We start from the raw sequence: 27320 nt of genomic DNA, 5'->3' as shown, positions 1-27320 counted from the left end.
GAGAAAGTGCTGTCCAAGCAAGAAGGTTCAACCAAATAGTAAAGATACCAGAGACAACCTGGTCCAGAGCACCGAGTCTCTAAAAAAAGAAATTGTTTTGTGTGTTTGGTTGTTTGTTGGCCTAGAAAAAGAGATAGGTCTTCAATGGCAGCCTACAGAAAGGATAGAGCAAGAAAATCCAGGGAGTGCAGACGCCCTATCCTGGGTTAATTGTATTTGAATAATGTGCCCAACCCCACACACGGAACTGCTGATAGCCCTTACACACACGGGTGGTTACCAGGTGACATCACGGTCATCATCATCTTCATTTTCATCTAAGCTAACCTCTGCAAATGCAGCCACTGATGCACAACCCTCGCCCAGCAAGTGCTGACCACACTCTCCAAGGGTCTCAAAGTCTGCCTCCTGCTCTGAAATTCGTAATGACAGATCCTCAAGCTGTTCCTCAAACAAGGAAGAGTCATCGGGAGGTACAGGCACATTAGCCACGCTAACTCCTGTCATTGCTCCTGTCACGACTGTGCTGGTTGCTGCTGCTGCTGGTGCTGCAGAAGAAAGGCCTGCTGCAGAAGAAGAGCCTGCTGCTCTTGAGGCCCCTGAGACCCAGTCCACAAAACTCTCCACATGACGTGGATGTATGATTGTAGTACGCCCTCTAAATAAATCTACCAGCGTACTGGTGCTCCGCACACATCTCACACCTGTTTGACAACTTGTGCCCCTGCCTCCAACAGTTTGCTGCTGCTGCTGTCCTACAGTGGCAGACTCCCGGGGAGTATGCCCCCTGCCAGATGCGGCAGGTCGCCCAACGCCATGCCTTCCCCTGCGTCTACCGCTCATCTTTTACTTATTCAGGCAAAAATGCACTTGTACCAAATGGTCGTCTTTATTAAATAGTAAGAGGTATCAAACAATGAAATATCTGTGTTTATTGAGAGAAATACAGAATTTTTTTCTGGCTTTTTTGATAGCAAGTGGGATCAGAATAAAATATCTGTAATTTTTGAGAGAAATACAGACATTGTTCTGGCTTTTTTGATAGATAGCAAGTGGGATTAGAATGAAATATCTGTATTTTTTTGAGAGTAATACAGAAATTTTTCAGGCTTTTTTGATAGCAAGTGGTATCAGAATGAAAAATCTGTATTTTTTTTTGGAAATACAGAAATATTTCTGTTTTTTTAATAGATAGTGAGTAGGATCAGAATAAAATATCTGTATTTTTTTGAGAGGAATACAGAAATTTTTCTGGCTTTTTTGATAGATAGCAAGTAGGATCAGTATGAAATATCTGTATTTTTTTGAGAGAAATACAGACATTTTTCTGGCTTTTTTGATAAATAGCAAGTGGCATCAGAATGAAATATCTGTATTTTTTGGAGAGAAATACAAGGGTCTCTGGCTTTTTTGATAAATAGCAAGTGGGATCAGAATGAAATATCTGTATTTTTTTGAGAGTAATACAGAAATTTTTCTGGCTTTTTTGATAGATAGCAAGTAATATCAAAATGAAATATCTGTATTTTTTGGAGAGTAGGACAGAAATGTTTTTGCCTTTTTTGTTAGATAGCAAGAGGTAGCATTAAAAACTGTAAAATCTGTATATTTCCAGATGTACAGAAGGCTCCTAACCTGTGCCTGTCACAATGCACTTCTCTCCCTGCTTCTTTCCTTCACACAGAACACAAGATGGAGTGACTAACCCCTCCCTCCTTCCCTGTGTATATGCCTGTGCTCACATCTCTCCTGATTGGGCTGTTGGGCCTTGCTGTGCATCCTGGGAGCAAATTATTTGCTCTCAGACTCGCATTTCCCGCTGAAAATAGTCGCTGTTTCCGCCCCCTTGCATTTTCCCTTGTTTGTTCGGCGAGAACACGAGCTCATGGTGAATCACAAGGCTGCTCTCGCGTAAATGTTCGGTAAGTGAGAAAGGCCCGTTCGCCACGAGATTGAACAAATCTCACTTGCTCATCCCTACAAAAGACATTTTTCCAAAGTCAAAACCTTTACAATAGGGATAACAACAGAACAGAGGCAATACAGAGGCATTCACATTCAACGAATGGAGGTAATTATTTTAGCAAAGTTGTAACTCGCGATCCTTTAGTTATTTTTCTTTAGTGGGTTATTTCAAAAGGCAGACTCATGAAGGTATCTCTGCTCACTGCTTTTATCAGAATGTTAGTTGTTAGCATATTTACATGCAGCATACCTATGTGACTTCCAACCTGAGTGGTGTTGAGCATGAAATTCAAGGTTCATATAAAGTCAAAAAAACATTTGATAATGTATTATATATACCTGCATCCATCTTGTTTTTTTATGTCTTTGTATAGGCCTGCAGCTCATCTTTAAAAAATTGGGCCTGATTAATAAAGCTCTCCAAGACTGGAGAGGATACACTTTCATAAGTAATTTGCTATTTGCTTGCAAAAATTTTGAATCCTGGACCATATCTATTTCAGGTCTGCTGGATCAGCCAGCTTCACTGATGAAAGTGTATCTTCTCCGGGGGGTTTAATAAAGCAGGCCAATTGTGGGCATGCAATATATTCCCCTATTTTCCCAGCAAAGATTTGCAATCACAACAATTATTAATCAACAGTTAAACCTCTTTTAAATATATCAAGGTTCTGAAGTATAAACATAAACAGAAAGTACCTAAAAAGTCTGCAAAACTGTCTGATGCTCATAAACTGTAAAACATAAGCTAAGAAGGAACACCCACTGACCTAGTAAAGTCTTTTAAAACTGTTTATTTTGTATATTAACTGGAGTTTGGATGGTGATGGTTTTAGAAAGCCTTGGTGGTAAGGAATCAATTGTGTGGAAATCACAAATTGCAATAGTTATACACGGATATTTTGCCCATGCAGAGACTGTTTTCTAACCTCCCTGGCAGTCTGAATTTTAGGTATTTTTCAATGTCAAAGTAGTACATTTAAAAATACCAATTATTTTAAATTTCGCGACTGGTCCCGCCTTCTAGCCGCACGGTCCCATGATCTTGACTTCAACTTTAATGTCAGTTGAACAGAAGGAGATGGAGGTTTACTTTTGACTTACAAAAAGTTTTTAATACTACACTAACTTGGTGGACTTTTATATTAGACTTATAAGTAGATAATATTACTAGCTAATATAGGTTTTACTTTGCCACGGCACTAGGCTATCTTTTATAGTAATTTTGCCTTTTTCAGCAAAAATTACAAGATATGTGGACATGCAGACTATATACATTTGTTTCTGTGTAAACTTCACCAGCTGATGTTTTTGTTATTGCTTTTACAAACCAAATTATTTACTAGGAATGATATATTAGATGCTACTGTATATGGGGAATATTTTATCTGATAATCTTAATCTGAAATAATAATCTTAAATTAAATTTAATCAATATGAGATGAGTTAGTGGGTGCCTTGCCTAATTCTTGCATATAGTATAATTGAGCCATGAATTTTGCCATACACGATCAGCCTCATGAGTTCATTCGATACCCAAAGCTTTGCCCAGAGTACACTTACCAATTTATTAAATGTAGTTTGTGAAAAAATAGTTTTTAGTGCAGTTCTGCAATTATTCATTTTATAAACACTTATGACAGCGAACAAACCGTCTGTCTCCAGTTGCTTACATGGTTCACTCACACTTTGCACTTTTTAAGAAATAGCATCTTGCCAAAATCTAGTTTACTTTTAGGTTGAAATCTAGTTTACTTTTAGGTTGACACTTTTGTAATAAGCACTAAGCTGTGTACTCCCCTCTGTAAATGTACCCCCGCCCCCCAAACATCCCCAGTTTGTTGTAAATGTTGCTCTTTCTCTCCAACCAATAATTGTAGGAAGTTTTTTTAACTTTTGTTTTGCTTTAAGATTAGCAATGAAGATGAGATTAGGATGTTCTTTTAAACGATTTTCATTATCATCGTCATATGTCATTCTGGGTGGTTGTTTGACATGTTTTCTGATAAGACAGTGTGCTAATTTTTATTTATGGTTTCTTGTCCTGCACATATTCCTATCTAATTAACACCTCAAAGGAAACAAACATAGCTTTAGCCATATACCTAAGCTCACAAGTCCCTTTAGAGAGGAACCATTTAGGTGCTTTCAGGTATTCCTAACAATATTTAAAAGTTACTGCAGTTATACGGTGATCATTGTCTGACTGGTTTTTACATTCCTCTCACTTAAGTGGAATAATGAATATAATATATATTACATTTTGTACCGGGTATTTTTGTATCAATCACAATATTAAAAGAGAAAGTACCTGAGAGCACAAGTGAACCAGTGACAGTCAAAGGAGTACATTTTGGCTAAGTACTTAGCAACTCTGTTCAGCCCTCACCCATGGTTTTCCTTAATGTTTTATATTAGTATTCCTAAATTTAAAAAAAAAAAAAACTAAGAGAAACAAATCATATAAAAGAAGAATATGAACTATCCTGAGACAATTGTAGTCATACAAAGTTCTATAATAGATAAGAAGTAAAGAGGCTGTAAGCTCTTTTGGGCAGGATTCTTAATGTATGGAAATGGAAAGACGGGGGGTTGTCTAATATACCTGGAAAGGGACTCTAGAAGGTGAGGTGACCACACTGGGGAACAATTTTGAACACATTTTTTGCTGACTTCAATTAATTTATTATTATTAATTTCAATTTAAGCCTATTTACACTAAAAATCGGTATGCTGATTCTGAAAGTGCAGCTAATTTTCTTCTATCACGTTAGGTTTTTTCTCTACTGCTGATATTAATGCGATTACTGTAGCGTGGATTTGTATGGGCTATTCATTTACATGCAGGACAGTGTGGTCAGAGGTTGTTCGCTGCTCTACATAGTAAATAAGCAAAATGTATTTTTCTACCTACACACGTATTTCCTTTATTTCAGATCATGTCTTGCTCTGCTGTTTCTCGTCATAAGTGCCTAAACAACCCTGATTGATTTTGTTATATCTGTGACAGTTTCACCATTTCCAGTCAAAGGGCGAAAATCAGCACATTTGTAGAGCAAGCCTATTTGGCATATTTCAAAATTAAACTTGGTGATCAAGATAAGTCCTGGGCCCCCAATAAGGTGTGCAAACAGTGTGTCGAGGGTTTACGGATGTGGACAAAGGGAACAAGTGATAGGATGCCATTTGGTATTGGCGAGAGCCAGGAGATCATTTCAGTGACTGTTACTTTCGTATAGTGAAAACTTCAGGATATACCAAAAAAATATATGTAACATAGAGTATCCTAGTCTATGTCATCGGCTATACACCCAGTGGCTCATTCAAATGAAATCTTAGTGCCGGTTTCTGTTACACTACCCTCTCTTGAAGAACATGATTATGGTTATGAATTAGGTGACAACAATGATAAGGAGTTTGAAATTGAAGAGTACTCTGTTTGTAAGGGATTTGATCAGCATGAGTTGAGTGATTTGGCACGAGATTTGGGACTATCGAAGAAGGCTCCTTGTATCAAGACTGCGTGAGAAAAACATACTTGAAAAAGGAACAAAGGTTCCATACTTTCAAACCAGAGACATTGCATTTCTGCAGTACTTTAGAACTGACAGTGGCTTTTTGTATTGCCATAACATAGCTGGTTTAGTGGAGGAATTGGGAATTCCAATCTATAACTCAACTGAATGGCGACTATTCATTGATAGCTGAAAGTGGAGCTTTAAGTGTGTCCTCCTTCACAATGGCAATATATTTGGGTCAGTCCCAATTGGCCATTCATTTTCTCTTGGCCATTCATTTTCTCATTTTCTCTTGAGCTCTCATACTTCTCAATTTTGTTCTGGCCCAGTGTATACAAATTCTTGGTAACCTAAATCAATTTGAATTTTCAATTCAACTGGTAGCACCTTAGTTAGTAAATCAATTCCCTTACAAAACAATGCTGCACTTGTATACACTCCCTGTATGTTTAACCAAGCTGAGCCCTTGGGATACATACAAGGAGTTCTGAAGCCTTCTTCGATAGTCCCAAATCTCGTGCCAAATCACTCAACTCATGCTGATCAAATCCCTTACAAACAGAGTACTCTACAATTTCAAACTCCTTATCATTGTTGTCACCTAATTCATATGGACCAAACTATCCAGATTTATCTACTCGGTAACTCTAATCAATATTCCCAAGTCACCAGCCTAGTACCTTTTTTAGTAAAATCAACTCCCCCATTTATAAACCACAAGCAGCCTTTATCGCCATAGCCTGATCTGGAAACCCCCTACACTAACCCTTGACTATATCAAAACCAAACTGAAATGAATATTAAAAACAATTGTCTCTAAGCAAACAGGGACCATATACCAGTGCAGCATTGTTTTGTAGTTGGCTTCCATGAGAGAACTGTTGAGTGATATTTTAGAGAGCTTGAGGGCCACAATTTGCCAGGCGTCAACTCCCAAATTGAAGCGCAAATCACGCCTCTTTTAATCAAGTATGAAAAAATGTTAGTTGTTAGCTGATAGAATTTGACAAACAGTAGAAATTTGGCCTTTAGTTGTCTCAATAGATCTACATGAAAACTCAAAAGGAGTGGGCCAAAATGGGGGAGACCCAAACTTAATAGAAGGCAATTTGACCATAGCAAAATTCCCCTGGTGGGTGCTTGTATTCATGCACTATAACCTGAAAATCGACAATGTCCCAACCTTTATTAAAATTGCCAAATCCATTAGCAGTTTCAAAGCATTTGTATCAAAGCTGCTCACGAATGTGGTAGGGTTACACAGATGGAATACATGTACATTGTTTTAATTACTAGAATATGTGTTATTCACTATTTTCCAAACTTCTGTCACCTTCTACCTCACTAAAGGTCATTCATTTGCTCTCTTTTCCCTGTAAACTGCTTACTCTCCTGCTCCCTGTGCCTAAAAACACTGTCAGCATTCTCCGATGCAATACATTTCTGAAGAGCCTAAAGTTCATACTTCCCATTCGTAGTTTTAAGCTGACTAACTTTTCACTTCAAAGTCTCTCACATGTTTTTTTTTTTTTTAACACAAAAACAAAAGAAAAATGCTTATCTTTTTCTCTGCAGTCTTCTACATACTCTGGTGACATCACAAGAGGGTCTACCATTACTTATATAGGTGGTGGTAAGGTCGTGATGGGCATTTTTCAGAACTAAGTAGAGCCTTTATGGTGGGATTTGAGTTTCACTTAGTCCTGAAATACCGTGAGCCCAGCCTGCCCTAGGGAGGTATAAAGGATATGCTTGGCACACAGGAAATGGGCTGTAGGACAGTGTTATTCTGCCAGTAGATAACCATTGGCACTGGTCCAAGGAAGGGGTCAGGGAGTAAAGAAAATGTGTATTTTAATAACATGAGCCTGGTTTGAGCTTATAGAAAGGCAACTGTAACTCTAATAAGCCATTATTACAAACAAGGTTTGAGGAAGAACATTTCTGAGTGCATCTCACAGCAAACCTTGAAGCAGATGGGCTACAGCAACAGGAGACCACACCGGGTTCCATCCCTGTTAGGCAGAAACATTCACCTGAGGCTACAATTTGCACAGACTAACCAAAAGAGGACAAGAGAAGATTGGGAAAGTGTTGTCTGATATGATTAGGCTTAATTTCTGCTGCAACATTTAAATGGTAGGGTCAGGATTTTGGTGTAAGAGCATTGTTTAAATGCTATGGTCTACCTTAGAATTGTTGTTGGCCATATCCATCCCTTAATGGGACCACAGTGTACCCAGTTTCTTAGTGCTCTCCTGCTACTTCAGGATAATGCACCATGTCACAAAGCTCAAATCATATCAACCTGGTTTCTTGAACATGACTATTATTTCACTGTAGTCAAACAGCCTCCACAGTCACAAGATCCTAATATAATAGACCGCCTTTTGAGATGTGGTAGAATGGGAAATTCACATCATGGATATGTGGCCCAAAAATTCTGACAAATCCAGACAACATGGAAAAAGTCCCCAAGTAATCATTGCAGCGCCTTGTAAATCTATGCCATGAAGAATTATGGAAGTTTTCAAAGGGCAAAAGGGGGTTGGTCCAAGTACTAGCATGGTGTACCAAAGTGTAAAAACTGAAAAATCACATTTACATAAGTACTCAGACCTTTTGCAACAACACTTGAAATTTATCTTAGGAACTTTTTTCAGAATACCGGAAATCAAACTTTAGTTTTCATCGGCAGTATGGTAACAGAAAACACAAGCTTCAGGCAGCAAACCTAAAGTCCAGAATGTCAAAAGTCACTTGCAATACCAGTTTCAAACAAAAGATATGTAGCCTACAAGGGTGCTTTCCACTGTGGTCCACGAATCAGTGCTCTAAAACTCTGCTGGCTGGTTAATACACGTGGGCACTCACATCCACTCAGTCCTCTCCTAAGGCCTCATACTGGTCTGTCACGCTGACCCCCTGTACTCCATCCACTAGTCTTCAGGCAGCAATACCCTTTTATTGGGATTTGGCAGGTGCTGCACGGCCATCTCTATATTCTGGCCTGGTAATGGGATGAAGTTTTTGGCCCACCAATTTCATACAGTAAACTTTGGACCTGGTTCCCAAATAAAGATCTTTACAGCTGCAGTTTTACTGTTAAAGCGGAACTAAACCCAATATACTCACCTGTCCCGGTTCTTTTGCAGGGTGCCAACACCTTCTTTTATTCCTGAATTTTCATCTTTAGCCATCTTAATTGGTCAGGCTGGGATGATGTAACTTCCACTCAAACCAGGAATGCTGGGTGTAGCAGCAAATGTGCAGTAAGCTTTTTTGACAGTTTCCTGGGCGATAAGACAGGTAGGAGGGAATGTTGCAGAAAGGACATTGCCTGTTCCTTCCTACAATAATGAACTGCTTAATGGTGCATTTTTTAAAAAAAAGGGAGACATTCGTTATTTTTTAACCACAACTATATCCAGGTCCTTTAATGTATTATCTTGGTGAAACAGAGGAAGATGCTGCTAACACTAGAGTGGGATTACACAAACATAATATAAAGACATATGCAGGAGAGATATAGAGTGTTTCCTATTATTTTCCAGGATTATTGGTAATACATTTTAATGTATGTTTAGCATTGCACTCCATTACAGTTGAACATGGCATTGTTAATCACGGTTTAGCTCTAATAAGTATTCAGATAGCGAGAGGTCCTCTTAAGACATCTTCAAGCTATCAGAAGAAGCTGCAATCAATAGATACAAATCTGTGTTGCTGACCAGGCAAACCAAGCATTAAGTACAGTGAAAGTAGGATCCTGGCAGACACAGGAGAGATAATACACTGTACATATGGAATGTGATTACAGAAGATGGATTTTATGAATGAGAAGGCTTTTGTAAGTGGATAGATGAGACATCCCTGGAAACAATATTGCACTATAGAGTATGCCTGGCTTCTGCTGCTATTTGGATTCAATACTAGTATTATATTACTTGGAAGAAATTATATATTAAAGTCAGTATTTCATATATTTTTTCTTGCACACAAGAAGGAAACTTAGGTTGTATCTGCAGTATATATCTATACTTCAGACCAAGTAGCTGTGGAGGAAAGATGAACAAAGGAATTTGGTTCCAAATGTGATACAGTTTAGAGCATTGTACATTGGTTGAAATTGCATAAAAATTGCTAAGTATACGACCATCAGAAGAGTTTTTTTTCCACAGGTCTGCAGTGAATTTTATTGGAGAAGAGGCTTATAATAAACCTTACCTTTATGCTCCTAACTGAAACTCACTGTACATTCACTGCATGCTTCAGTGCTCAGATTTATTAAATCCCCCCAGTGCACTTGAAGGAGGTACACCATTCCAGATCAATCATGATGACTAAAATATGCCATACTTCACAAGGAAAACCAAGCACAGATGTTGCTGTCGGTGGAGAGAGCTCATGGACATCAATTTCCTGGAAGAAAGTTTAGGCCAACATTAGTTCTATTTAAAAACCCAACTCCAAGTTTCCCCAAATCTCTCCCCCTCCCTCCTGACTGTATTTTACCCTTTTTTTAACTTACTTTTTTTCAGATGTTTTCAGGCTGGTGACATATTTTCAGGTTACTCTTCCTTGGTTCTCCTCTACTTCAGGGGGGTAGAGTCATGATGCCATCTACTCACCCGATGTCCTTAGCCTAATGCAATATCCCATACATTTGCTTTATATTTGGACTGACTTTGCATCAGAAAGCTGGAAATATAAGGTCAATCCCCTCTTACTATGACAACTTGCCCTAAGGTTGCTTTCTTTGCAGCATGGTAACTTCATCCTTTCAAATCTCATAAAACTGACCAGGCACAGGTTTTGCCATAGACAAGGAATATTGGTGGACCTAATGTTCCTTTTAAAGCCCAGCTCCAGGCTCTGGCTCTCTACCTTAATACTTCAACTCAAATAGTTAAGGGTTCCAGTTGACCTACCCCTTTAGATGGTTCAGATAATTTTGGATTACAACTTTTGGAGATTTTTCTAAAAAAAAAAAAGACTTTGCATTTAAGGATCAATTTTTGAAACAGCTACAAGATAAAGCCATGTGGTATATTGTGGCACCTAGTTACACAAATCCATTTATTGATGATTTTGAAGAAAACATTTATTTGTCTGCCTATGGCTACAATATACTGACAATGTTTGTTTTGTTCCATACAGCACATTTATTGATTTATTCCTCCCCGCTACAGTGATGTACCCCCTTTTATTTGTACTGGTGACCACAGTTACCAAGACAGAAAGTGTAGGTAATCCAACAAGTGAAGATGTCATCAGTGTGATTTGTGAGGGTAAATCCTTCAATGGAGACATGTGTTGATTGGACATCTCTCCGGGGTGAAACTTTTTCCCACTTTGGAAAGATGTCCTCTCATTTCCTGTTGAATCTTGAGAACAGTTAAGAAAAATCACCTTAATGGAGCCCAGGTAGCAAAAAAAAAAAAAAAACCTAAATTGAAAAATTGTCTGAAAATACACCTCATTCCGAAAGCCTGAGGGCATCCAGTGCAGAGCACAGCACCAGGAGGAGGTTAGTATTGGTGGCAGGGCTGCATTTTTGGTTTTTTAAACTGCTGAGGAACCACTTGTTTGATTGTAACGTAATTGAACTTTACACTAAATCATTGGTTTTCTTTTTCCATTTCCTATGTACATGCATGAACTGCAGCTTGGACTGGCTTCCAGATGGTGACAACAGTGGACCATACCATTGCTTGGTGGGAGCGAGGGGGGGACAGCATTATGGATATCTGGAGATGGTGACATCACTCTCTAATGCTTGAACAAGAACTGTTATGTCATTTATTTAATATACCTAGGTAATATGTGTCAGCACTGGGAGATGATAAACTTGCCCCTCTAATATAAATAATATGGCCCTATTACAATACATTGTGGTGTCTACATGGACACATCCTTATAGAAGCCTATAGGGCATGGGGGCTTTGTTCCCTCATATGAAGGGAGCTGGCAGCCATTTCTGCTCCATATAAGTGCCTGCCCTGCCTCACATCCATGGGGCTCCTCAGGAAGAGTCAGGACATTATGGCCACACAGCTGTGTGAGGAGAACTTTCCTCCCGGACATAATGTCAGCACAATGTAAAGCTTGGCTGAGAGACAACCGGTTTTCCCTCCACCCCTAACATGTCCGTCCTCCTCCCCCTCTTCCATTACCGTAGGGGAGAGGCGAGGTGAGGAGGGGGTAGGTGAGGAGGAGGGGGGTAGTTAGTAAGCGCATCATCTGGCGGCTTCCTCCTCATTAACCCCTGAGTGTCCGGCTGATCCATCGGCTCCTCCCCGCCTGCCGGTCTCATCATCCTCCAGAGACGTGTCTTGTGAGGTCCCCACAGATCCTCCTTCTCCTCCCTCCTCCTCCTCTCTAGCTTTCGCTTTGTGTGTGACTTCCCCAGCCAGCTAGCTGTCTCCTAATCGCTGCTAAGCATCCCCCGGCCTTGCAGCGCTCACTCCCCTCCTTCTGGGATTATTTCCAGCTGCAATCTCCCCCGTTTGACGGCAGGAACAGGAAGGGGGGACATCTCATTTCCCTCCACAGTGCTCGGGGATTTTCCAGCTCCATCACCGCTCTCCCATCGCCCAACTTCTGGCGATCCTCCTCGGAAACCTTTGGATCCTGTTTGGGATTTGTTGGCATTTCTCCATCGGTGCTCCGTCATTGATCGGCATGAGGCTGGTGAGGAACAAGCGCTTTGGCCGGGAGCAGGAGATGGCCAGGCCGGTCCGGAACCCCTTTGTGCATGACCTGCGCTTCACCCCAATGCAGAAAGCCAAAGTAGGTGGCCAGTGTTGTGAGATCCGCTCCATCCTCAGCAGTGTACCCGGGGCCATGGTGGCACTCGGCTGGCACTCTGGGTGCTGGTGGGTCACATTCATTGATCAGAACTTGTGGAATGACAGAGCCATGGTGGCATGTAAAGTGCTGTAAGCCATACAGATCAGCAGGCTGGGTTACTATGGGTTGCAGCCATTTGCTCACCATCATTGTGCTCTGAATTGGTTTATTGATTATTATCATTACATGTAGATCTATAAACCTTTATGTCCATGCATCTGTCTCATGGATGTGTATTTGTGTTCTTGTGTGTGCAATAAATCCATCTTGTCCCTGCATTAAAGTAACAGGTTCCTCTGATAGCAGGCCTAACAAGCAGTGTAAGTACATGTAAACCCATGACTAAAATCACTTCAATTCAGAGGTCTTCTTCAAATCTTTACAGCTTTTATTAAAAGAATTCCTGGTGATCATGCCATGGCAGACTTTGTTATAGGGTGACATGTTCTGTACAACGAGCAGCCATGCTAATGCATATTTCACCGACTTGTTTCCATGTTGTTCCCATCAGCAGCACAGAGGTGCAACAGAGAATCGAAGAAGGTGAAAATGATGTATTAGAAGGAAAAATACCTAGTGATTGAGTGTTTTTAATTCTCCTGACCATCCCATTCCTTTATTGTGGGCCTGAAGTTTTAGGGTTTACATGACTGTGCTCAGGCTTGGTGATTGGATCTGCAGGCATGCAGGGTTGTTCTATGGGAAGTATAATGTATTCCTTCATACCTGGAAGCAGGTGAGAGCATGCAAGGTAAGTATCACTTCTTCATGTATTTCTACCTGCTTATATTGCCTGGGCAATGTTTAGGATTGTTTGGTTTGTGTTCTCCATCTCTGGATCTCTAGGCAGCTGCCTACTCCTCTATCTCCTCAGTACACTTTAGTAAGAACCATGGCGTAGTTTTCAGTGGTACGGAACATTCCAGGTTCTTTAGTGGCTGGAAAGTACCTATGAAATGCAGAAGTCTATACAAGTCTTTTATTTTGAGTTCTCTTTGCAAAATGATCTTTGTTACTTTCCCTAGGCCCAGTGTGGTCCAAGGTGGCACTTTGTAGCCGGTTCAGTTGGATGGTTCTGGGATGAGTGATCTGGTATGTACAGTTTGGGATTGGATCCAAAGAGTTGAAGTCAACCCCCACTCACTGAGATCTCTGCAAAGAAGATCTAAAGTTCTGTTTTTTCGGTTGCTGTCACTTCCCCAATATTTCTCCAATCTGGCATTGTACAGCCTGCTGATTTTCCTGACAAGGATGTGCAGCAGGTTTTCATGGTGACTCTAGGAAAAGTTTTAAATTTTGATACACTGATTTGTGTGTACATCTTGAGGAGATTACCCATCCATTTGTACTGCCAATCTGTAAAAGAGGGGGAAGGCATCCTGAAAGTTTGGAGTTCTCATCAAAGCATTGAGGAAGGGGAAATTTTTTAGTGGGGACAACTGTCATGGAGTTGCCCTCACTTGGCGTTTTCTACCAAATTCTTTGTGTTTCTGGGACAGAAGGGATCGGCAATATTAATTTTTTAATTACACTAACCCCTCCTTGCTCTGTCACAGCCGCTGCCATCTTTATCCGGTCTGTTTCTGGGTGTCGGATCTACAGCCATTTTAATTGGCTAGGCCCGGGTGAAGGAACTTGTGCATTGCATGTGGGAGGTCCTTTAGGCCTTGGATACCTAGCATATACCAGCAATCTACATTGAAGTACACATGCAGATCCAATATTCTTTTAGAAAAGAGAATACAAGCAGTCAGGTAATTATGTTTTTATGTAGAAGGGACATTGCCTGTTTCTTCTGCAACAAAAATCCTGACGGTTCACAGTGTTTACTGAACTTTAATGCTGCTTTATGCAAAATTTCCACAATGTCACCAAAAAGTAACCTGAATGGCCGTACAAACTTAAAACAATAAAATCACACTTGCCTTCAATTCCGTAGGTCAGTCTATCCGTCAGGACGTTTCTTCCATCGTTTCAATTGTCGTCCCAGTATCTGCTAGGCTCTGCCATCTTCTCTCTTCTTCAGGGTTCTTCTTCCTACGTCACCCGATCTCGCACTGCTCAGGTGCGAGATCCGGTGACGTAGATCGGGAAAAAACGTTTTTCCCTGTTGATGAAAGGGCTCCTTCTGCGCATGCCCAGGATGCTCAGGCATGCGCAGAAGGAGCAACTAGGAGCCTCCCAGGATGCTTGACGTAGGTATCTCGAGAGGCTCTGCGCTCACATTCATTTTTGATCCCAAGTGATGTTTTGTTTGTTGCACTTAAAAAAAACACTAACAAACACATTTCTGAGTTTAGGTACGCTTTAAAATGACTTTTAGTGTCCAGACTTCATCCTGCTAGATTTCAGGAGCAGTACTGTATAACCAAATCCTCCTATTAGAATGATACGGAGTGGGGTCCTTGGTTTGGAGTTCAGTCTGTGATTTCTCTGTCAGTATTTCCTTTATACAAATGTAATACAAAACAATTTCTAGAAACCAATAGTTCCAGAGATATAGAAATAATCAACCAACATTCTAACTCTTTAGTAAATGCGGTGTGATAGTCTGACCCCATCCATGGCAGGATTATTTGAACCTTTTCCCAGCTGGTGGGCACCGGCCAGCATCTGTCACTGTCTCTGCTCAGCAGCCATGCTCTATAATTGGTGAGCTCAGTTCCTTTAGAAATGGCCCATTTATTCTGTGTGATATAAAAACAATTGCTCTGCTTCACTGAGAGCCCTGCCATTGTATGCTCTCATTTAGTATCTTCCAGCTAGGTGCGATGCCCTGGTGTAATTATACTGCCTATAAGATCTGTTCACTGGTTGTATGGAGTTCATCAATACAGTGAATGCTGCTATTGTTAGATGTCAGTGAGTGGCACAGAATAGTAATGTGTAAGTAAACTTGTCAGGAGTGTATGGGGTTTGTCATCGGTGACCCCACTTTTAAAACTTCTGCTGCATTCACCAGTAGAACTCAGATCTTATGATTTGTACACTTGTTCTTCAGGGTTTGTGCTTCAGATTGTATTGAAGCCCAATAATTAGCATAAAAGCCAGTCAAGTAACATTCTGGGAAAGAGGATAACCTACAGATTTCTATCATGACAGGTTATGTAAGCAAATGAATACCAATAAAATACCAATAACCTGCATTACCTGAATGCAATAATCATAATAGATCTCAATGTATTACCTAGTATTTGAGAGAGGGGAATTGTTAGAAATTATGTCTGGTTTTTATTACTGTCTGTATCCCACTGGGGTATTTTCCTTTCATTTCCAGAGCTGGTGATGCAGCAGGAAGTAAGGAAATCCCACCACAGGGGACACTGCAACAGAAACCTGAAACATGTTTTGTGCACTTTCCTATTCTATCATCAACGGGAAAAAAAGGTTTTATCTATTAAAAAGTAAAATCTTACTGGTTGTTGCTGGTGACTGCACTTTTCACGTCATACATCCTTTGTGTTATTAGTTATGTAATGCCTCGGAAATGCACTCCATGCCCATACAAGTACCCATGTGCACCTAAACACCCATCCAATGTATTCAGTACAGTAGGGGGAAGCTAAAAATTCAGTGTCTGTCTGATTCACTATGAAGTCACGTCACCCTTCTTGTTGTGTGCTGTGAATTACCCTCAGGGATATTTGTATACATGTTGTTAATTCGTGATTGAGGCATTCCTTTTGCATTAATACACTGTGTCCTTTTAAAATCTATATATATTTTTTTAATCCTTGATGTTTGTTCTATATGCCAAGCTAGGTAATTATTTGGCCATAGAAATGTATCTTCCATATACATATGTAGGAACACAACTTAAAAGCTGTCAATGAGTTGAAGGCTCATCTAATTTACACAGATATATTGCAATGCTAAATACATTTACCTGGCTTTGATATGCAAACCAAATAGGAAATGTGCTGCAGTTGTAGTCCATACCAACATATTCCTTCATTTTTAGGAAAATATTGTATTTGGGAGTTAAAAAGCATTATATTATCCATTTCTGAGTAAAATAAATGCTGCATTTGATGTTTGCTGATAACCATTCATATAAATATAAAAGAAAATTGTCAATACAGAAATATAAGAACTGCAATAGCTAAATTGTCTGTAAACTGAATGCTATAGAACAGTTCATATCTTTGTGATTTGAAATATGTTCGTCAAATGTTATCTGCACATAAAAAGTCACATCTGACATGAATGAAACTAACACTTATTCTTAAAGAAATGTATTATGTTAATTTTTTTCAAGTAAACGTCTAAAAAGACTTGTTGATGCCAAGCATCTTTTCAATATCTGATAATATTTTTCTTCTCTATACGAATCTGACTCTGTTCAACCCAGAAATTTTCTGAAGCTGGGTGGGAAGAAATTATAGGCGGGTGGCAGCACCTGTATGTGACCCAACTTTTCAGTAACCATCCAAAAACAGCCGGGTGGTTACTGAAATATGCCCAGTAGTGCGCCCGGCTGAAAGGGACTGGGGAGAAGACTGTGAATGTTTACATGGTGGCTTCTATATATACCAGGGGTGCCCAACAGGTGGATCGCGATCTACCGGTAGATCACAAAGGCAACACAAGTAGATTGCAGATCGTAGACCTGCCATTCAAAATAAACTCTACCGCGCACAGGAGTTAAAAGGTCCAAATTTTTATTGTTGGTGAATAATTTTGACCTGGTAATTTTAAAAGTAGTTTGCAAGCCAAAAAAGTATGGGCACCCCTGATATATACCCATGACATATGTAGCCTGTGCTTCCTGATTTGCTGTGCTATATGATAGTATTACTTCTCACTCCTTACGATGCAAGTATGTGATTTAGCTTGAAAACCAATATGGTACTTATTATTATTACACAGTATTTATATAGCGCTGATAAATTACACAGCTCTGTACAAGTTTAAACTCATGTCACTAGCTGTCCCTCAAAGGGGCTCAATCTAATGTCCCTACCTTAGTCATATGTCTTTATTACAGTCTAAGGTTAATTTTGAGAAGCCTGTTTTTGGAATGTGGGAAGAAACCCAGACAAACACAGGGAAAAACTACAAACTCCTTGCAGATAGTGTCCTGGCCAAGATTTGACCCTGTGATTTACCGATGCAAAGCCAGTGCTAACCTCCGAGCCACCTTGCTGCCCATGTGGGTAGTATGATTAAAAACAATAAAACAGGACTATTGGGAGGTTTATCTAGTTTCTACAAATATTATAGTAAGAAATGCAAAGTTCTAAAAATATGTGGTAATAAAAAACACTGAACACTGCAAAGTATGTTCTCATTGGGACACGTTATACTAGTTTATGTCTGGATTACTGTTTAAATGTTCAAGTCTTGGCCAGGACCTAAAAAGTCATTCTCTCTTGGTTCCTTCAAGCACCTTGGTTTCCTCCCACATGCCAAAACAGTGCAAGGTTAATTGACTTTCCTCCAAATTGCCATTAAACTAGGGGCCTTAGATTGTAAGCGTCCCTGTGATGTTCCCCGTCATGACTATTGTATCTGTGGAAGATGTCAGTGCTGTATAAATTCATTAAGAAAATAGTAAATGGCAGTTCTGCTAAAGTCAGTTACCCAGGTTGTCATGAACTTTTTGGCTTTGATTTCTTGCTGTGTCCTAAAAAGTCACATGGAAATCTCATTTCCATTTTTTACCTTTACAGTTTGGCCTTGACATTCCTAAATTTGTTTTATACTGATCTCTAATATCATCTGGTCTGTACAGGATTTTCCTTCTATTTCTGTGTAAGTGGTCAGCAGGGCTCCGATTCTCCGACTCCTCAGTTTCTGGTACCCCGGACTCTCCGACTGCTCTGTATTTACAGGGTTTCTCATTTTATCTTCCCACTTTTGCATTCAAACTTCACAAAAAAATGTAGACGCCCTAATTATTCATAAATTATTCAATTTATTATAAAATTAAAAATAACACAATATTTTTTACAATAAAAGTTTTTCTTAAGAAACATTAATAAAAATATATGAAAATAAATTGATGATTTGTCAATTATTATGTTTTTTACTTTGCATAATTTTAAAATGAAATATCTTTATTTCAGGGATTCATACTAAGTTTAACAAGATAACAATAATATTCATCTTTTTATCTTCAAAGGTATTAGCTTTATATTTAGTACTGCACTTACCCTTGTGGCCAGAGAATTAAGTAATGCAGAACGTCAAAGAGTGGTAGACAGTTATCTGAATGGAAGTGATGCCTCCCAGATAGCAATGGTTTTGGGTTGTAATTGTACACACATAACCAAAATTATTAAGACCTGTGAATCTTCTGGTAGAGTGGAAAAATTACCAGGTCTGAGAAATTCAAAGTTGGATGAAGCCCATAAGAAGGAGTTAGGCAAGTTAATGTCCGAAGATTGCAGAATAAGCCTCAGGGAAATAAAGGATCAATTATTTGCCAAATTTGTAAATAATGTACAATAGATAGATGCATTGATAAATTCCAATGGTCATTAAAAAGAATTCCTTGATCTCTATTCTAAGGAAAATTTAAAAAACATCTACTTTCTTGATGAAGTAGGTTTTAACATCTCAATGAGAACCAAAAGGGGAAGATCCCCTATTGGGCAAAGGGCGGCCCATGTTGTGGCTGGAGTGCGTTCCAGAAATTATTCAATTTGTTGTGTGAGGAATAAAAATGGGACCCCCCACTTTAAGTCACAAGCACGAGCATTTAATCAAGAAGCATTTCTCAATTAAATTGATGAGGTTTTGCATGTTTTTAGTGAAAAGAGTGTTCAGCATGCCATCCTAATTATGGATAATGTCCCCTGTCATAAAACTAGCCAGGAAAAGAGCTTGGTTGAAAGTAAGGGACACCAACTCTTATTGTTACCACCATACTCTCCATTTCTTAATTCTGTTGAGAACATGTTCTCTAAATGGAAAGAAGTATTTAGAAGAAATAGGATAATTAACTTGGGTGCTTTATTAGAAAGCATCATTAGTGTATTTTTAACAATGAGCGAGCAGGATTGCTCAAATAGTTTTACAAAAATGTTTACCTTTTTACATAAATACCTAAAGAGGAGAAAGCATTCATGATTAATAAATCATTTAATTTTTACATATTTTTTTTTATAGTTTCTTGGGAAAAACTTTTTTGGTAAAATATGTTATTTGTGTTATATTTAATTTTATAATAAATGTATTGATTTATGAATAATTAGGGAGTCTTTTTTGTGAAGTTTGGTTGCAAAAGTGGGAAGTTTGAATGCAAAATAATATTTTTGACAAGGGTTTGAATGCAAAAGTGTGAAGATATATTGAGAAACCCTGTAATATGCTAATGTATAGAAAGTAGATGTTCCAGTGCTTTTATTTGTGTCCACTGGCTTTCAGTTAATAAATCCTTTTCATTGTCAAGTTCCTCAAGAAAGTCTTTTAGTTCAAGCAAACGCTTTACCGTCAAAAAAGTGCTTCCCCAGCGTGTTGTTTGATCCAATGGCTCCTTTTTCTGCACGTCCTTTCAAAATGGCATCTGTTTTAGGGGCCCTGGCTGCAACAGTTACTTGCCTCAATTTGCCAGTTAGAGTAGCTGCATAACGATCTTTCAATCGATCTCTTATTGCAAGTTGCAGAGTGTGAACAGCACAACGCATATGTTGAATAGTAGTACGCCTAGATGCTTCTTCAACAGTGTTATCCAAAATGTCACTATTCTTTTCTCTTTCACTTTCTCCAATACTTTCAGAACCTACCTTAAATATCTGTCTGTCACTTTCTTCATCTACTTTATTCATTTAATCAATTGTGCTCAACATAGAAGCATTATCTGTCACAATACATAGAATCTGTTCCTTTTTAATTTCAAAATTTTCTAGAACAGGGGTCGGCAAACTCCGGCCAGATACGGCCTAGCCAGTAGTTTATTCCGGGCTAATGCCCCCTGGCCGATCCGACCTAATCCTGGCTGGCAACCCGCGGCTCTTGAGCCTCCTCTTGCTGTGGCTCCCCTATTTACCGGGACCGGCGTTAACACTTCCCCCGTCGGGGTAAATAGGGAATGCCCCCTGAAGGGGGTATATCCATCTTTTCCGCAATGCATATAGATAGGAGGGATTTCCCTTCAGGGGGCTTCCTGGTGGGGGCGGAGCCATTAGGGCAGGACTCGAGAGAGAGTTCTGCCTAGTGTGCTCCTGCCCACCCCTGAAATGGCCTATTGGCCACAAAAGTTTGCCTACCTCTGATCTAGAACATCCTCCACTAACTTCTGAAGATAGTCACTGGTCTGATGTGTCTGGGTGTACAAGGTTCCAGGATATTGTTTTAATATTTTTATCAACAAATCTAACATTAATAGCAAAATAATTGACTCTGTTACGTGTGCATGCATCCATTTTTATGAAGACAAAATGTCCCTCCAGACCTTTTTGTAGTTCTTCTTTTTTTCATTTAGCCTCTTCAATTATAAGTTTCCTTATATTTTTTCTTTCCAGAGAAACACCAAGTTTTTTAGCCGTTTCTCCATTTAGGCCTAAAAAGGCTGGCTGTGAAAAGAAGGATAGTCGTACACTATTCTTTACTACCATTTCAATAATGTGGTTTCTGAATTTTTCTGGTGTCATTGTTATGGTAACTTTGTCAGATATAAAGTATCTTCTTAGTTGTGTTTGGTCTCCAGTAGATTTCTGAACATTTTTTATCCCAGAAGTAGATGGAATATTTTCATTGATATCTTTCTCATTCACAACTTCTAACACTTTAGAATAAAAAAGCTGCAAGTGTCTTTTCACATTTGATGCTCCTGTAGGTGCATTTTTGTTAGACCCTCTGAAACTGCAAATTTTTGCATCACATTGTTTTTCACCATCATCTTCAAGAATACATTGGCACGTAATGTTTCCCATCACTTAATAATGTAAACCGCCCTTAAACAGACAGACTTTATCGTTTTTGTTGACAGATTTTTTGCGATTGTGAATGGGGTGTCGCTTTTACTAAAATATAAAACCGAGTATACTAACTAGCATATTCTTTGATTTAAATACAAACACACACATAGTCCTGCAATACTGCAAACATACATACAACACGGCACTATACACACAAATAAGCTATAGCCCTGCAATAAACTTACATAATTTGTCCTACAGAAAAACATGCACAAACATATATACTATACATGTAACACAAAGCCCTAATATTTACTCAGAAACATACACACAATATGCACTATACACAAACATTCATACATTCCTGCACCATACACACAAACATTCATACATTCCTGCACCATACACACAAACATTCATACATTCCTGCACCATACACACAAGGCCCTGCAGTTTTATCCAGAAACATGCACACAGCCTTCCATCATAGTACACACAAGCAGCCATGCAGTTTTAAAATAAAAACCTCAACCTAAATGCTATATAAAACTTTCAAAGAGAAAGAATAGTAGTTATTTTTATAGTTTCAGGATTAAGAAAGATATATATATATATATATATATATATATTTTAGCTACATAAAAATGTAATGCTGCTTATGTTATTGATGTAATAGTCTACTTTTTTCCCTAATATTTTCCTTTGTATTATTTGCTCTTTTGTTGTATGAAACCTATTGTGAACAGAGATTAATATATCATATGGCAGGACAGGGGATTCAGGTAGATACAGAGAGCCTACAAGCTAGTAGCTGACATGCCATTGATATATCCCATTGTGTTCTGAAAATTGTATACGATGTATTAAATCTTTATTTGTAAAATTACATATAAGGTGATGGGATGTACGCGTGTACAAAATCCCAATAAATTAATTCATATGTCCAGCCAACGCAAAGAACCAATACTAAAGTTTAATTACAGAGAGTTGTTCCCAGAACAGATGACCCCATTTTCCTGACCTATTGCTTCTGATGACAACTTGTTGTATTGGGATTCTTTCTTAGTCACAGTGGTCACCAGGACAAATCTAAAGAGGTGAATCTCCCTATCAGGGGCGCAACATTGACAGGGGGGCCAATACTTCTCTACCTTATCCAAAAGTGAAAACAATGATGTTTCCCTTTACATACACCTTAAATCAAAACTATGCCTAAAAGATTAGGGTAACAGATGGCAGGAGCCACACTATGATTTTTGCAATCTTCTTCTCCCAAAGTCCCTGAAAAGGTTATGTGAATACATAACCTTTTGTGATTTAGGTAATGTAGGCCTAATCATGGCCTTCCCGTGAGAGTTCCGGGCTTGTCAATAGGCTATTAAAGCCCTGAGCACTGCCTTGGATTCCAGGTAGAATGCTGTAAATTATCAGCATTTAGAATACCCATGAAAATGTCTGCTTTAGTTCTTAGTTGAATTCTCCATAAACTGTTACTCAAACGTCTCCTGTACGTTTTATAGAAACATCAATACATTTTTCCATTTATTAAAATAAAATTATCGATTTCAGCAGCCTGTACAGTCCCGTACTGCTTTACTCAGACTGGATGAGGAAGGGGCAGCACTAGAGACCAGCCTGGGGTTTTACATGGGCTGACATAAACCCTGAGGGGCTGAAGACTGACTTTATTATTATGTTGCATCAACTTTACCGCCCAATTATAGGCTGCAGGTGTGGGTGGGACTTGACTGTGTTGCCTATATGCAGTGAATAAGTCAGCTTGGTTAGCACGGTGGTTCCAGAGGTTAGCACTCTGTTCATTGCAGCGCTGGGTCCGAGGTTCGAATCTCAGCCAGGACACCCCCGTGTCTCTGTGGGTTTTCTCTGGGTACTCTGGTTTCCTCCCACATTCCACAAACATGCAGTTAGGTTAATTGGCTTCCCCCCAAATTGACCTTAGACTGTATTAAAGACATATGACCATCGAAGGGACATTGAATTTTGAGCCCTTTGAGGGACAGCTAGTGACATGACTATGAACTTTGTACAGCGCTGCGTAATATGTTGGCACTATATAAATACTGTGTAGTAGTAGGTCACCTGGCTGACCATGACATCTAGCTAGGTTGTGAAACCTTTTTTAGGACTGCGGGAAAGAAATACAAATCATTTGACTCTCATGTATTCATTTCAAATGTATTTATCTTTTTTTAGCACATTTAGTAGTCCTGGTTCAGCTGTAAAGTTGGTCTAAACTCAGGCCAGCACCCAGGGTTCTTCCATAAAATGCAAATGTGCTCTGCATTTTTGCAAATTGTGTCAGACTTGTCTGCCAAACCATGATTTCGCATCAACTTTAATCTTCAGGCGTTTTCCTTCAGGTTTAGAGACTTCAGCCATATTGAGATGATTGAACTGCCCTGCATGGGCTCAAAACTACTTCCTCAGTATGTAATCATGCCAAGACTGTTTATTGAGCCATGTATGTTAACAGGCAGGCAGAATAATCTCTGACAGAAGAACCTTAATAGTCTATTCTGCAATTTAAAAAGCAGCTTTAAGCTACGCACACACTTCCAATAATTATCGTTAGAAAACGAACGATTACGACCAATCGTACACACGATAGATAGTGAACGTTCGTCGGCCAAACAGATCCGCCGTGACCACGGTCGTTCATTTCCAACAACAATCTGGAGGGTGTAGATGTACCTCCCCTTACCTTAGGCTTCTGCGGAGCAGGGCACAATGTCATCTACCTGCCCACAACATCCCAGAATATGGCTAATACTCCACAGAATTGTAACAAGTGCTGGAGATTTAAATTGCTTCCCGTTGCCCAAATATCTTCGGAGGAAAGATGATGGCATTGTGTGCTAAATCCAGGAAATAAGTATAATTTATTTTACTTTATTTTAGCTGCTAGGTCTGCTTTAAGTATTTGACATCAGATAAAATCAGATGTACATCAGATGTAAAATTGCTCATAGCTAGTTGTTGGTAGTTAGCCTTTTAATTTGTTTTTCTTTTATCACATGAGTTTTAGATAAATATTTGTATGTTTTGATAAATTTGTGTGTTTACAAATAATTGAACCTGTTGGCAAATGTAAAACAGCACAAGAAAGCTAATGTAAACTTTAACAAAAAAAGCCTTTTCTGCCATCAGCTGTGACTTCTTTTTTTTCCCACTGCGACTAAGCATTCATACAACATGTCAGAAAAACTCAACACATATAAATACAACATGACGTTATGTTGTACAACATGACAGGTATTCCCTGGGTTAAGGACATCCGACATACAGACGACTCCGAGATACAAACAGGTCTCCCCGCTCACTGTACAGAATGGAGGCTTGTAGGGAACGGTTGCATGACTTGCAGAAGAAATCTTTTGCTAAACACAGCTGAGGTTGTAGGTGATCTTAGGGGGGGGGGGGTGAGCTGTTCTTGCAAGCCCTTGTAACTCTTTAATGACTAAGACAAACTCTGCATTTGTTTCTTTTTGCATATCAAAGCACAGCTTACTCCAGAAGTTGAGAAATGTCAAAGTTTTTTTTGTTTGTTAGTGATTGTTAATGTTGTTTGTGATTAACTCGCAGTGAGGATTTTATACAGTAACTGACACCTTGCTGCCTAATAACATGTTGAGACAAACATCCATCCTAATTGCATTTATTAAAATTATGTACCTGTTTCAACTTACATACTAGTTCAACTTAAGAACAGACCTACTGTCTTTATCCCCTATGTAACCTGGGGATTACCTGTAGGTACATATTTAAACTAGCATCTATCACTGTCTCACGTCAATTCACCCAGCGCCTTATCTTTTAGTCAAAGCTACCATCACATCTATGTCAAGTGGCCGCAACAAAGGGGGATAAAAGCCACCTGTGGTTTTAGGAAAATAGTTTTCTGGTGAACAGGAGAATGTGCCCTAACCCATATGAACTTGGTTAGGGTAGTTGCAATGCATTTACAGTTTGGACCAGAATGTTCCCTCTGTATGTGGACACAAACTGTTTTACGGGTTATCCTTTTAGCCAGGGAAAGTCTGGTGTCAGTAACATAGAAACAATTCTGAAAGGTGCACAGAGGAGACTTTTGTCTAATAAATCACTTTTTTTGTCTAATAAAACATTCATAATGTGGAGTACATTTAATATGTAAATGGAAATGTAGGTTTACTTTAAACTGTAGTAGACGGTTGTCAATCATGTAACGGCACAGACAACAAAAGTAGTGTGTTGTGATTTGATTTTCTTGTTAATGCATTTTCATAGGTATAACACTGACCTTATAAAAAGTAGTAATTTACCATAATACAGTAGTGTTCTTGTTGAACTTCTAACTTTTGTTAGAATCATTGACACAAGACAGAACCTTCATTGTCTGTTCAGTTTGTCTTTTGAAGATCTAGATCGTCACATTGTCTATGACCAGGTGCAGTGCTGAGGTTTCTACATTTGTAAGGGGTAATGATCGTACTGATTCTTATGTGGGTATGATGATCCCCAAGCTTTTCAGGCAGCTACTGTATGATTTTCAAATGACATAATCACTGGTATGGGGATTTTAATGTTTATTTGTCACATTTCAGTGCCAACAAATCACGATCATTTTTTTTTAATAGGCTGGGAAAGAGTTTATGGCAGACTTAGGCCTAATATTTTTTCATTCAACTGACCAAACCGATTGGTAATTGATTGGTCAAATCGATATATTGTACACTTGACATGTACTTTTCATTGATGTTCACTAACATACCTGATTGGAAATCCTAAAATCAGACTACAGTTGGTCAGCTGCTGACTTCCCTTCAGATTTTCTCTAGATTTTAAGTCAGATTGGAAATGTAAATCAGCCATTTGTGCCCTAGGCCATTAGGTTATTAGTTATTAGGCCATTTTTTATTACCTATTGTGACTGTAAACTAGTCTATACAGTAAAGCTCTGGACACAGCCAATATAAACCTAACTGAAACTCTATCCCACAGCATGCCTAAAATGTAAAAAGCAGCAAACTCGTGTGAATAGACCCAATACAGGGTTTTGGAAGGACTTCAACTTTTTATATTAAACCAAGGAAGAAAAAAAATCAGTGACATATTAATAAATAGGAGCCTATAACATAGTTCATTATTGATTTATGAAGTTGTGTGATTTTGCCTAGGCTTTGCAGACATTATATAATAATTCTGTTATGCAATGTTTTATACGCATAAACATTCTCACTGGCTATATGTAAGCCCGAAAAGACTGCAGGATTCTAGAGAGGATTGCCTTGCTGGAAATATAAGTGACGTGACCTGCAGCTCTGACTTTTTGTAATCTTAAGTAACTACAAACAGGAAATTCCATTTGAGTGGCAGATGTGTTTCTCTTCCTGTTTAAAACATATTAAGACTATTATTAGCAAAGCAGTACTGTGTATACAGACATGATCTCTCATATTGTGAAAATAATATTTTGCTTTGGAAAAGATAAGTTAGAAGTAGGATCCTGATATGGGAGTTATGGGAAAATAAACAAATCCGGTGAGACAACTTAAACTGAAGTAAATGGTAAAGCTGAATCCAGGCTGGTTTATTATAAACATGTTCTATTTAATTCAGTTGTGGATTCCTTAGAAAATAATTATGTGTAGATTCAGAGAACTACCATATGTACCTTAACCTGTCCAAATATTGGCCTCCTATTCTATCTTTGTATTAAAAATGGCTGTGAATAGACTGAGGGGAGGAGGAGGAGGAGCAGTGAGGGCTTTGTATTCATCATTCTTTATTATATGCAAGACGTTACAGGCAAGAAAAGACTGCATCCAGGACCAGGTTGTAATACCTGACTACACTATCCTGTACCATCAAGATATTCAGCCTGAAAGGGGTGCCTAGTGCACAGCTGAACCAGCCACATATGTGTCACTTTAATACATTTTCCTGCACTGCTTATTTATATTACCAGGGTTAAGAAGAAAATGCACAAAACATAAATGCCTATTGGACATTTTATTTTGTGGTTCTGAAAGCTTATGTTCATTACTGCTCCTACCATACTGGCAGGAAAGCCATCTTTAATGCAGAAACTACACCCACAATTATGTACCTATCCCTGTTC

General features: G+C 38.9%; 1 protein-coding gene across 2 annotated transcripts in view; it reads left to right on the top strand.

Moving 5' to 3' along the window:
• Positions 1-11721: 11721 nt before the first annotated feature.
• The window catches only part of LPCAT1 (lysophosphatidylcholine acyltransferase 1), a 75002-nt gene continuing 59403 nt past the window's right edge, over positions 11722-27320 (top strand). For both annotated transcript variants that reach the window (XM_072411875.1, XM_072411874.1), the window contains exon 1: positions 11722-12275. In XM_072411875.1, the coding sequence (XP_072267976.1) occupies positions 12168-12275 (108 nt within the window). In that variant the 5' untranslated portion in view covers positions 11722-12167. The remainder of the gene's footprint in view (positions 12276-27320) is intronic.

The sequence above is a fragment of the Pyxicephalus adspersus genome, chromosome 5 (assembly GCF_032062135.1).
Source record: "Pyxicephalus adspersus chromosome 5, UCB_Pads_2.0, whole genome shotgun sequence".
Lineage (NCBI taxonomy): Eukaryota > Metazoa > Chordata > Amphibia > Anura > Pyxicephalidae > Pyxicephalus > Pyxicephalus adspersus.
This window is presented reverse-complemented; position numbering and strand designations above follow the sequence as displayed.